At 48.9% G+C, this 12440-nt stretch overlaps 1 protein-coding gene across 1 annotated transcript in view; it reads right to left on the reverse strand.

Annotated features, from left to right (window-relative positions):
* Positions 1 to 12440, reverse strand: part of TCF7L1 (transcription factor 7 like 1) — a 143402-nt gene that overhangs the window by 2065 nt on the left and 128897 nt on the right. The window contains exons 5-11 of the mRNA XM_024558429.4: positions 4940 to 5072; positions 3829 to 3931; positions 3521 to 3604; positions 2283 to 2426; positions 1468 to 1627; positions 1273 to 1380; positions 474 to 549 (exon numbers count right to left, since the gene is read on the reverse strand). Of these exons, the coding sequence (XP_024414197.1) occupies positions 474 to 549; positions 1273 to 1380; positions 1468 to 1627; positions 2283 to 2426; positions 3521 to 3604; positions 3829 to 3931; positions 4940 to 5072 (808 nt within the window). The remainder of the gene's footprint in view (positions 1 to 473; positions 550 to 1272; positions 1381 to 1467; positions 1628 to 2282; positions 2427 to 3520; positions 3605 to 3828; positions 3932 to 4939; positions 5073 to 12440) is intronic.

The following is a 12440-nucleotide window of genomic DNA, read 5'->3' on the forward strand; positions in this document are numbered from 1 at the left end:
TGACCAACCATGGAGGCAAAGCTGATTCTGTCGGACTCACTTGACAAGGTGGATGTCAGTCTCTAAGGTGCTGCCTTCCTAAGGGAATTTCAACTACATTCAGTTTTTACCTCATGCATTGATTTTACAAACTCACCCTCCACTAAGATGCAACTGAAGTGAATTCAAAAGCTCCTAAGCTTCAAAGTGAGAAAGAACTGGGGCCCAATCCTGCCCCCACCATTTAGCAAGCACATGACTGGGAAAATTCCTTAACTTCTCTGAGCCCCTTAATTGGTTGTCTCTAAAAAGGGGGTTAATAGTAACACTCACTTGAATATACATGAGGCAGCGGCCCTGAATAACGGCAAATGGCAGCTGTTAGAATCCTGCACCGTCACTGACCCGCCACAGACCCATTGTGATGCGCAGGTGGGGGCAGCTGTGACAGCGGGCAGGCAAAGACAAGAGGCAGTGACCTCCTCAAGACTCACCCTCTGCCTCTTGGACTTGTTGCTGGGACTGTGTCTGTGACAACTGCTTTTCTCTCTTCCTTTTCTTTTTCTTACCCTAAAAAATATGGCCAAAGGAAGAGGTCCCTGAGACAGAGCAACTGGGGTTTCAGAGTGCTGTCCAGATAGGAAGTGGGGAGCCATCAGATCAGACTGGCCCGCCCCATCCTGCCCCGCCCAGCCCAGCAGTGCCGCCCTCTCTGCCCCATCAATTCTTCCCCTTCCCCTCCCAGTTGTGCGTCCTGGTCTTTGGAGGGCCTCGCCCTCTCACTGCACTTCAGGCTTGTTTTTCCATCTCTCTCCCTAGCACGGTGGTTCTTGATCTTTTTTTGAAGTGTCCTAGGTCCCACCGAAAAGTCTAATATAGCTACGAACCCTCTTACCAGAAAAACACAAGTAAGAACATGCACACAAAAACCTGCCTAGTTTCAGGGAACTATCAGACATGCTGGCTGAGGCGCATGCACTGGTCTCTGAGGCCCAGACTAGGAACCCCTGGCTAGAGACGTTCTACCACCGGAGTTAGCACATGGCTCACGCTGCTCCCTGAAGTAGGGAGTTGAAGGCTGGGTCCAGGCCAATGGAAGGGGCACCAATTTAAGTCTGTTGTCAGGACATCAAAACCATGTCCTTGGTGACTCCCGAGAACTGAAATGCCTTCCTTATTTCTATAGAAACACGGGCTTCTCCCTGGCCTTAAGAGTCCTCCATCCACGCTGCCGATTTCCCTCTCCCCCTTCCTCGCGCCTGTGCTGCTCCTGGGGTCTGAGTGGGCACGTACGTAGTTGTCCCGGGCTGACCAGGTCGGGTAGAGCTGGGAGTGAAGCTGCCGCTCCTTCCGGGCCAGTTCGTAGTACTTGGCCTGCTCTTCTCGGGACAGGTTGTGCCACTGTGGGAGAGAGGGCCAGGGAGGGCAGGGGGCAATGAATGCAGGGGACACTGCCCACGCCGCCTGGAGGGTGAGCGCAGATCTTACCTTTCTGCCCAGGATTTGGTTAATGGCTGCGCTTTCCTTCAGGGTGCACTCAGCCACCACCTTGGCCCTCATCTCCTTCATATACAACATGAAGGCATTGAGAGGTTTCTTCACGTGGGGTTTCTTCTCTTCCTCCTTTTTCACCGTGACTGGTGATTTCCTGGGAATAGGTTAGCATGTGTCAGCTGTCATCCAACACCCCAAGCCTGCCTCTCTGTGCGACCAAGAGCCCACTGCTCTGAGGAGGGGCGATGAGCTGCCTGATGCTAATTCAAGTGGCTGCTGTCAGCACCTGAGCATCTTCCACTAGTCGCTCCAAGTCTCTGGATCCCCTAGGCCATATTCTATGACAGGAGAATGTCCTGATGAAGGAGCAGAGGGTGGTGGTGACAGCTGGGATGCACTGGTGATGGTGGTAGAGAGGAGGGGGCAGGACGCTTTGGCAGACACAGGGGGTGGGGCTCTCCTGGGCCATGAGGCACCGACTGGCTTCCCTGCCCTTCCCAGCCTGGTGCTTGTCTCAGCTCTGCCACGGGTCAGCCATGTGACCGTGGGAAAACTCCTTTCTGGGTGCAGGGAAGCTAAAAGCTTTCTCTGATTCTCTTGCAGCCTCTAAATCCTGACTGTAAAACTTTTTTTTTAATGTGAGAAAAGATGCACAATGTCTCAGAGAATCAATGGGGACAGTTCCCAGGGGAGAGGATTTGGCTGAGGGAGTCTGCAGGGTCGCCCTCTAAACGCCAATAGGAGAGAAAAACAAATAGCAACCGCCGCCAAGAGACTGGCCTCCCCAGCCCAGTCCCCCGGCCACTCACGCGCTCACGGCTGGGCTCAGGCTGGGGGGCGCCGGCTCCTGCTTGACGATGGGGGAGACGATGGCGGGGTGGGGAATCCCTGAGGCGGGCAGACCAGGGTGGGCCGGAGCCACCATGTGAGGGGAGAACCGACTGGAAACCAGGCTGTGCAACAGGTTGAAAGGACAAAAGAGGGATTCGGGCTGAATGCTTGTCACCCAGCAGAGGACATGGGTGGCTCCCTGCCTTTAGCGCAGAGGCACGTAAATACCTCTGCGATGGCAGAGTTTGAGGAATGGATGGCCATTCATTGACCTTGCTGGACAGAACCAGGTCTGGGAAGCACCCACAAGCCTCCACTTCCCCTGCAGGGCTCCTATTTCTGGTGCAGGAAGCGAGTGGGATGAAAAACACAAAGGAAGGCGTCCAGGGTCAGAGACCATGGTACACAACGGGAAAATAAGGGCTCATGTGGGTTGCATTTTCTTTGTCATTAGAGGTGCCATTGTCAGGTAGAGCTGGCCCCTGTGGCAGAAGTCCCCTTCTACTCCCCCCGCTGACATCATTTCAGGAAAAACCAATCTCCCAGTCTCTGGCCTCAGTGACTGCATGCAAAAGGGCTTCAGTGGACTTTCCACAGATTCCACCTTTTTGGGTCTATACGTGTGTGTGTACAACTGTAAAAATCCAGTGAGTTGTATACCTAAGATGTATGTATGTGCTATTATGTTTATCTGTTTTACTTCAATGAAAAGTGGGTAATACGATCATCTCCATGAATTAGGCTGCAAAAGGGTTGCACCAGAGATACTGAGATCCAAGGAGCTTTCAAACACAGAGGCAAGGCAGGTAGTGCAAGGAAGTAAAGCAGGCCAGATGCAATACCGTGGGGTCTGGGAAAACTACAGAACCCCTAAGAAGTGGTTCTCAGAGTGCGTCCGGATCAGACACATCAGGAACTAGGTAGGAAAAAAAAAAAAAGCTTCAGGGCCACAAAGCCCAGCATGTGGGGACATGTGACCAGAAGGTTGAGTGCTAGGGCAAACCCACTTCAAAATTCTTCTCTTGGAGAGATTGGGAAAGAGTGACCCTGTGGACATGAGAATCCTTCCCACCAGGGAGATGGGGGAAAGGCGAGTCTGGACCTCCCCGTTTGCTGCCAGGAGAAGGCTGTTTACTGGTCAGAAATGGCAAGGACACTAGGGGACGACCATTCCCTGCACTGCCACTTTGTGTTCACAGCCCGTCCCTGGACTCACCTGGACATTGAGGCGTTCATGGCGAGGGCAGGGTAGGGGTGCCGGAAGCCACCAGGAGGAAGGGAGTACATGGGCTGTCCTTGCCTGCAGGGGTTAGGAGCAAGGAAATCTAGTCAGCATATTGGGTAAAATGGGAGTGTTCAGGACAGGGAAGGAGAGGGGTTGGGGAGAAAGGATGAGAAATAAATGGCAGGAAGTGGGAAGGAAGGATTGGGAGGAACCTGGGTGGGTGGGGCAGCTGGAAGTATAGAAGGCAGAACTGAGCATAAGGAAGGAACGAGAGTAAGAAAGGCTCCAAGTTTCCTTACTGTGGGACGAGCCAGCCGAGGGGGTGGGGGATTTGTCCGACAGCTCCGGGAGACAGCGGGTAATAAGGAGACAGCTCAGATGGGTGAGGGGGCCTGGGGATTCCTGCTTCCAAAGAGAGATGTGTCAGACTGCTCCCCGGCCCTGCCGGAGCACCTCAAAATAACATCACCTGGGAGTTCCTTGCCCTGTGTCCCCAGGCGTTCTGGAGCCTGGAAGACCCTTTCTTTCGTTATCTCTGCCCTGCCACCTCCCTAGGTCTGCTGGCCAGTTGGTCAAGGACGTATTCAGGAAGGCTGGACTAATGCAGTCTCTCCGGCTACACGAGTCCCATTTCTGTTGGCAGCATTAACTCCCAGCTGCTTGTACGGGAGTTAGGATCCAAGAGAGGGGCAGGAAATTCTGCACTGACAGACCCAAGCCATCCCGAGTCATTAGCTCACTGCTTCTCTAGGAAACCTGCCTCATCTACGGGGAAACAGACTTTGGATTCCAAGTCCACATTTGTCCTCCTTATTATTGGTAAGTTGCAGTCACTCTTTCTCTAAAGAAGGGCCCCCCAAGTACTTTGATCCGTGGTAGCTCTGCAGGAATTTATGAAGACTATCACTCCCTGGGACAGACGGGTCTAGAGAACAAGTTAAAAAGAAGCCGACTCAGCCTCGCTGCCTTACAGCCTGGCTAGACCAGATTACTTGAAATGTTCAGGTTAGAGTAAAGGTCTCAGTTTAGGGGGCACCACCTGCAGTGTGCTAGACTTCAAGGAGAATAAAAAAAGACCCCCCCAACCCCATCTTGTTTCACTCCCAAAGTGTTAAGAAATTCTAAAGTAAAAGAAACAGAGACTGAGAAACCCAAACAGTCACTGTGGAGCCAGGCCCCAACTCACTTAATTCCCTTTCATCCTTACAGTAACCCTGGGTGCAGCAGAAGGTACAGATGAAAAGAACAGAAGTGGCTAAAGCTAGTGGTTAAGGCTATAGCCAACTGAGAGTTGGAGGTGTGAGTTGAGCCCAGGTCAAGTGGGTGCTCCCTGAGGAGAGCAGCCTGCCCCCTGCACCACACCACCCCCAGCCCTGCACCGGGGCCAGCCCCCCACAGCCGCGGACTCACCTGTCTTTGGGTCAATCTCTGGGGAGAGGTGTGTGGGAGGGGAGCCAGGGGAAAAGTGGTCGTTGCTGTAGGTGATGAGGGGTGTCAATGGGTGCATGTGATGCGGGTGCTGAACAACAGGAACTTTATTCGACTGCAAGACAGAGAGAAAAGGACTAGGGACAGTTGCCAAGGAGACGGAGAGTAAGGTCAGCTGTTATTTACTGCGTCGAATTTGTGCCAGGGATTTTCCAGGCAACATCCCCCTCGTTCCTCCTACAGCTCCTGAGAGGGACGCTCCTCCTACAGCTCCTACAGTAGCGGAGGAGGGATCACCCCCACCCTCCAACGTACCCTCTTCAAAACAGCCCCCCGTGAGACCTCACATAACCAACCGGCTGTCACTTTCAGGCTGCACAGACACAACCCCAGGGCACTTCTAGTCATACCCCACTCTGCTGACCGAACTACCCCACGGTTTCATTTAAAACGCCGGTGAATGGAAGGGGTACGTACCATTATTCATGTAACTACTAAGAGAGAAAAAACCCTGGCATATCATGGACATATCCCGATTTCAGAAATGTTAAAAAATGGGGAAAACCTGCGTGTCCTAGAATCGGTAAACTGAATCAATTTTTAAAATGCTTTAAAGTCATCTAACTTAACAGTAGGATCTTACAAAAATAGCTATAATTTATCCTGCACTGCAAGCATAGGGCTAGGCATTATGCCTAGCCCTTATTATAACCTACCAAAGCAGCTAGGATTATTGCCATCAGAGGAGGAAGAGACTGAGCTCAGAAAGATCAAGTGACTTAGCCTGGGACACAGAGCTGGTAAGTGGCAGCACCATTTTCCCTGTATTATCGGCCTCCCCAAGAACCTGATCAAAACATCATGGTCTGAGAGAAAGGACAGACACACTTTTTTGTTTGTCTGTTTAACAAAGAGATTTGTAAAAAGGATGGCGATACGGAGGCAGCTGAAGGGCCTGAACTCTAAACTGCTGTCTTAGGTTTGGACTTTCCATTTCGTGGATTCCAGAAGCCCTTTTTCCCTTTCACATGGTGCCCTTTTGGTGCTCATAATGCAAACTCCAGTCTGCACATCTAGGCATCTCTGTGCTGGCGGCAGTCGTAATGCATTTTCAGGACGTTAGGCAGAGACCTGGAGCCAGGCCCGGAGCCCAGGGCTCCAGCTCTCAGAACCGCAGGTGTGAAGCTGAGAATTCAGGCCTTCTGAACCACAGCCACTAGGTGGCGCTGGCACCTGGCTGGGCCCTGCAGGTACCTGACTTGAACAAACTTCCTGTGGTGCCCCACAGGTGGCTCAGAATTATAGAATGACTACCATTAAACAAACAAACAAATAAACAACAAAAAACCTTCATGATAAAAAAGACTAAACAGAAAAACACCAAAATACAAAATAAAAACAGCAGTTATGTTTGAGTGGTGGAACTATGGGTGATTTCGTTTTGTCTCCCTTTCTGTATTTTTCAACTTTTAACTATTGTCTAGTTAAAAAGTATACTTATGAGAAACACAAGTTTTCTAAGAAATAAATAGAAACTATGTTAAAAGCATTAGAAACCGCAATCACCCAGCCTTACCCAGCACTACTAGCACTTTTATGTGATTTACATCACTTATAGCCATATTTTTAATTAAAACTTTTCAGCTTTACTGAGGTATAACTGACAAATAAAACTAATATATTGAAAGTGTACAATGTAACTTTATATATATATTTATGTATATACATTTAAAAATACTTAACAGTATTATGAAATCCTGACTGCCTATGTGCTGCTGATTTTGGCCTCATCAGGAGGTGGCAAGCAGCACTGAATGAGTGGCAGAATTAAGTACCAAGCAGGAAAACGTGAGTTATATTTGAAAATGTAGATATCCTCACTTAAATGATGTTATTACAGGTTTCCAGTAGGTGGCACCATTGTCCAGAAAATGGACAGCCACAGAAAGTAAGGAAGGTAAGCTATTCCTTGGTCAGGGTTGGAAGATGTGGCTGGTTAGGGATATGGGCTCTTTGGAGTTGATTCAGGAAACGCTCTCCTTGGAGGCTACCTTCCCAACAAAAGTTCTGGCTCTTTTTCTCTTCAGCTGCCTTCAGGACAAGGAGGTCCACAGCCTCATCTCAAGCCCAGAGTAGGAAAGCTGGGAACCACCCTCCACCTCACAGTGGATAACCCAGAAAAACAACACGCACAAGCAAAGACATGGGTGTTCGCTCAGCAAGGCAGCTGAAGACAGCTTTCTCCAAAGAAGAGCATCTCAGAGCCCTCTTGGACCTAAATCCATTAGTCTAGTTGAGCACACCTATCTCTTCCCTAGTCCAAGTGCTTCATGTCTACTTTAGTCTGTTTATAGATTTGGTCCAAGCCAAAGTTTCTTAAACTCCCACCCCCAAGGAAGCAACATATCCTTTCTCCCACTGTTTGGAACTCCCTTTAAATTTTTTTGAATTTATTGATTTTAGAGAGAGAGAGAGGAAGGTGGGGGGAGAGAAACACAGATTTGTCATTCCATTCACTTATGCATCCATGGCTTGATTCTTGTATGTGCCCTGATAGGGGATCGAACCTGCAACCTGGTATATCTGGATGATACTCTAACTCACTGAGCTACCTGGTCAAGGGCTGGGACTTTCAGGCTCCAAATACAACCAACAGCACTCAGCTCCACCAAAGGCCGAGGAGCTACGTGTCAGCAGCTTGCGTGAGGCCCTCACACAGCCTCCTGGCTCCTAGTGCCCACTCACTATTCGCTTTTCTTCCCGATCCTGATTGCAGAGATCAGGACAGGGGACACACTCGGAGTTCCACTGGTTCACTAACTAGACCTGATTTTATTTATTTAAGAAATCTGTTCTACCTTCATTCACTCGTCTAATTACTTAGAGAGGCAACCTTCTTTTTTGGCGACCAGAAGTGTTTTCAAGAGTCCATGCTTAAACACAGGGCTGGGAAGGAAACTGGAATTGTTCCTAAAACGCCAGCCCACTCACAGCACTGAAACACACGGGGGAGAACGGGATCTGAAGGGGTCAGGGGCCAGGGGCCGGGAGGGGACCCGTTTCCCACGGTGTGCTGAGAGCGCTCATTTGTAAAAAGAACCAGCAGTTCCAAGGGCTTTCGGGCTCCAGCGGCCACGTTCAGTGTTTCTCCAGTTCTCATACCTGGGACACATCGTCAGCTAGGCCAGGCGCCTCTCGATGTTCTTGACCATGCAACCCAATCAATAAAAGATGTCGGTTTTGCCATGTTCTTGTTGGTTTGTGCTGGTATTAGTATTTTTAAAATTTATTGATTGATTTTTTTTTTTGTTTTGAAAGAGAGAGAGGGGTAGGGAGGGGAGAGAGATATATATCAATTTGTTATTCCACTTATTGATACATTCACTGGTTGATACTGGTATGTGCCCTGACAGGGGGTCAAACCCACAACCCCGGTGTATTGGGGTGACACTCCAACCAACGTAACTACCCAGTCAGGGTGAAACTGAGTCGTCTGTAAATGCACGGAGCAGGGTCAGGCGGCCTGCCCTATGCCGCAGCGTGCTGCAAACCAACATGTAAGTGAAGGCCCGGGGTAACTGACCCCTCATGTTGCAAATGGTAAAGTGTACGTTCTTCCTGATGATTTACATGAAAACATATAAAGCACAGTGTCCCCACCCCCAACCTCAATAGGATTCCCATGCCTGTGCTCCCTTTAGAGGTAATCAGACCCACCACTCTGAGTACAACTTCCTTTTGCATGTGCCCCATTCCAGCTCCTAGACAATTCCCACTTAAACTCCTCAGCTGTCTTCTTCCTATCCCCACACGCTGGCACATCACTTCAGTACCTGTTCCTTCTACCCAGCGAGAACCCATCAAGTACTGGAAGACAGCTACCTGGTTCTCTGAGGCCTTCTTTTCATTTTCCTCATATGCCACAGTTTCTGGGCTCCTCGCTCTTTTCTGGCCACCTGTTTATGCTGCAGGTACCAAGTTGCGCAGCAGAAGGCCAGAGGCTGACAGAGCAGACGTGGGCAGAACCTGCGTCTCTGAAGGCACGGCTGAACTGCTGAACTGGCCCTCCAGAATATACATCTTATTTGCATATTTAAAAGTTGCTAAGAGCTAAGAGAATAGTTCTTCAAAGTTTTCATTACAAGAAAAAAAAATTCTGTTAAGTATGTGACAAGAAAAAAATTCCGAGGTGCCTTACATTAAATTACATCAGTCTGAAGGGTAAAAGGAAGAGACAAGAGAGGTTAATCAGTTCACGGTTGTGGGCCCAAACCAATAAAGGGCTGGTTGTGCGCCTACCCCAACCAGCCCGGCTTCACCTTCTCCCACCCCTTTATCTATAGCAAAACAACTTCCATCTTTCTTCCCCAAACGTACTGTATAAAAGAGCCTGCCAGCAGCAGAACAGCAGACATGTCTTCTCATTAGGCCCGCTGCCCGGGGCTCAGACTGCATGTCCCAGGACCTGGTCCTTGTCTGGCTAGCATGTGGCTCAATAAAATCCTTTCTTTCATAAAAACGTTCGGCCGTGAAAGTTTTTGTTTAACATATGTATGGTGACGGACGTAAACCAGACTGACTGTGATGATCGTTCTGCAGTGTGTACAGACACCCAGTCCTGAGCCGCACCCCTGGAACTAATGCAGTGTTCTGCGTCAGTAATGCCTCAGTGAGTCTTTGTGTAAAAAAAATAAAGAGAATACAGATGACAACAACAAGAACAGCAAGTATTTGTGTTGTATTGACTACGGGCCAGGCAGCGTTCCAGGTCTCGTGAATGCACTGCAGAGTCTTGTCTATTCAGACAAAAATACCTGTTCTCACAGTACTTACATTCTAACAGAAGAGGCAGGCCACAAACTAGCTAAATCAATAATATATTAAATAGTGATAAATGCTTAAGGGGGAAAACGAAGCCAGGGATGGCAGATAAGAAATGAAGGGGACTGGGTAAGAAGTTACATAGGTTGGCCAGGGAAGGCCTCGGTGAGAACGTTCGAACCAACCCCTGAAGGAAGTGGGGAGCTAGATGTGCAGGCAGGTGGGGGAAGAGCATTTTGGAGAAGGAACACGAGCAGAGTGTGCTTGAGGTGGGCGTATGCTCAGTGCACTGAGGAACCACAAGGAGGCCAGTGGACTGGAGAGAAAGATGAGATGAGAGTCTATATTAATATGTTAACAAATATTTTCTGAGTTCCTAATATATGACAAGCAGCGTGCTACAGGCTACGAAAGCTAGAAAGATCGGTCAAGGGCGTCCTTGTCGGGCAACAGTGGAGATAAACTGCTTGGGGCACTGGAGTGCGTTCCGGTCCTTCCGAGCAGCAGCACATTTCTGAGGTCTTTGCAAATGGGACCCGGCAGAGAACTCTGGGATAAATCTTCGCCAACAAAGCTCTCTCCTTCTCACTGTTTGCTGACATTAATGTGGCAAGAGAGAACCCGACGTTACCTTTACTTTTGTTCCTTTGGCCCTGGCCACTTTTTCCCCCATGCATAGATGCTTGTGGGGAAAAAAAATAATTAAATCCTTGCAATTCAAATTGTTGCTAGGTAAATGTCAATTTTCACTTGCTTTGTAGAATTCGGGTAAGCTCTTTAATCTATAAATTCAAGTTTTTGTTCCTGAAGTCCAGTTTAACTTTCACCTGTTGCTGCCTTCTTTCATCTGCTTTGGTCTCTCCTTAGGAACGCTGTTTGCAGATTTTTTTTCCCGTTTCTCTCCTCTATCGTCTTTTTCAGTGTTATCGGTGCACAGATTTGACTTGCCAAAATGTCCATTTGGCTCTGTACGAAGGTCAGTAAGCTGGGAGACATGAGTAAGGATTCCCCAAAGCTAAATCTCAGGAGCAGAAGCTAACGAAAGGAATGATGGAGGTAGGTAACCATCGACGCCGCCCAACACTCGTGGGTGTGCGTTTGATGAGAAATGGGACATTCCCGGGCCTTGAAGCCTCTCCTGCAGAGCACTGCAGTGGGAAAGCACGGCAGACACCCCCGGGACCCCCAAAACCCAGTGATCACAGTGCATGTCACCGGCACAGGACAAACGGACACTGCAGGCCGCCCGCCTCCCGGTGTGATGCACTCAGCACAACATCAGTGCAGCGTGTTCTTGCCAAACACACCGAGGAAACAATCAGATAGACCCAAATCGAGGGACATCCTCAAAAATGCCAGGGTCAGGTCAGGAAAACAAAGGTGAAGGAACTCTGCCAGGTACAGGAGACTGAAGAGGCAGAGCAACTAAATGCAATGTGTGACTCTGGATTGACTCCAGAAACACACACACACAAACACACACAGAGCCATGGCTGTAACAAATAATTACCGGACCATTTACCAAAACTGGAATCTATATTGTGAGCTAGCTAATAATATGAAACCTTACTTTCTGATTTTGGTAACTGTACTGTGCTCACCGTAAGGGAATGTCTTTGTTCAAGGAAATACATCTAAAGTATTTAGGGTTAAAGGGGCATGTCTCCAACTTACTCGAATTATTTAAAAAACCAAACCAAACCAAACCAAAACCAGCATGTGTGCACAGACAGCACGAGCGAGCGTTGGGTGCAACTTTTGAATCTGGATAAAGTGTGTATGGGAGTTCCTTGTATTGCTTTTGTAATTTTCCCAGATGTTTGAAATTATTTCCAAATAAAAAGTTAATACTGTACATGTAGTAAGAATTGAAATCAGTATCGGAGGTAGAACAGAGCAGTAATGTGCTATGTGGTGAGTTTTAGAATTATTTTGGGTCTACACAGGGACACTGATAAGACGGAGAAACGACCAGTTTAAAGGGGAACTACAGTCAGTGTTCCCACTGGAGAACGGGCTGCTCAGCTTGGCGGTGGAGCAGCGCGCCAGCCACTTGTGAGAAGGAGGGTTTCTAGACACTGGCTTGACAACCACTCACGGGACACGAAGCTTCGCAACACGCTTCTGAGCGTGGCCCGGCGTTCGCCGAAACAAGGTGCTTGCTTTTACTGAAGGGAACACTCGGTCGTCATCTAGAAGACAAGTTACAAGTGCACGTGCACACACAGGACGTACATGCTAGGTAACAAGATGTTTGTGAGTTGTGGGATGATGGGTCTTTTTCTGTGCACTTTGGCATTTCCCCAAGGGCTCCACACAGCGCGTGGACTACCTTCATGATTAAAAAAAGATTTAATTTAAAAAAAGTCCTGAATGAGAAGAGGGATTGGACCCAGGGGTAGAGAGGGGTTTTACGAGGGGTGTGTCAATTCTTCCCCAGACCATTTATTCTTCTAGTCACTCAACAAATGTTCCCGGAGCGCCTCCTGTGCACCAGGCATTGTGACAGGTGCTGGGTAAAATAAATGTGAAGAAAACATGCAATTGCTTCTCTGAGTCGGCCACATTCTGGAAGTGTGTCTATTTGTTTCTCGAGGCTGGGCAGAGAGCTCCCGGGAGGCAGTGGAGGGAAAGACGGACCAGGCACACGCGGCCAGGGTGA

This window comes from Desmodus rotundus, chromosome 5 (assembly GCF_022682495.2).
Source record: "Desmodus rotundus isolate HL8 chromosome 5, HLdesRot8A.1, whole genome shotgun sequence".
Classification (NCBI taxonomy): domain Eukaryota; kingdom Metazoa; phylum Chordata; class Mammalia; order Chiroptera; family Phyllostomidae; genus Desmodus; species Desmodus rotundus.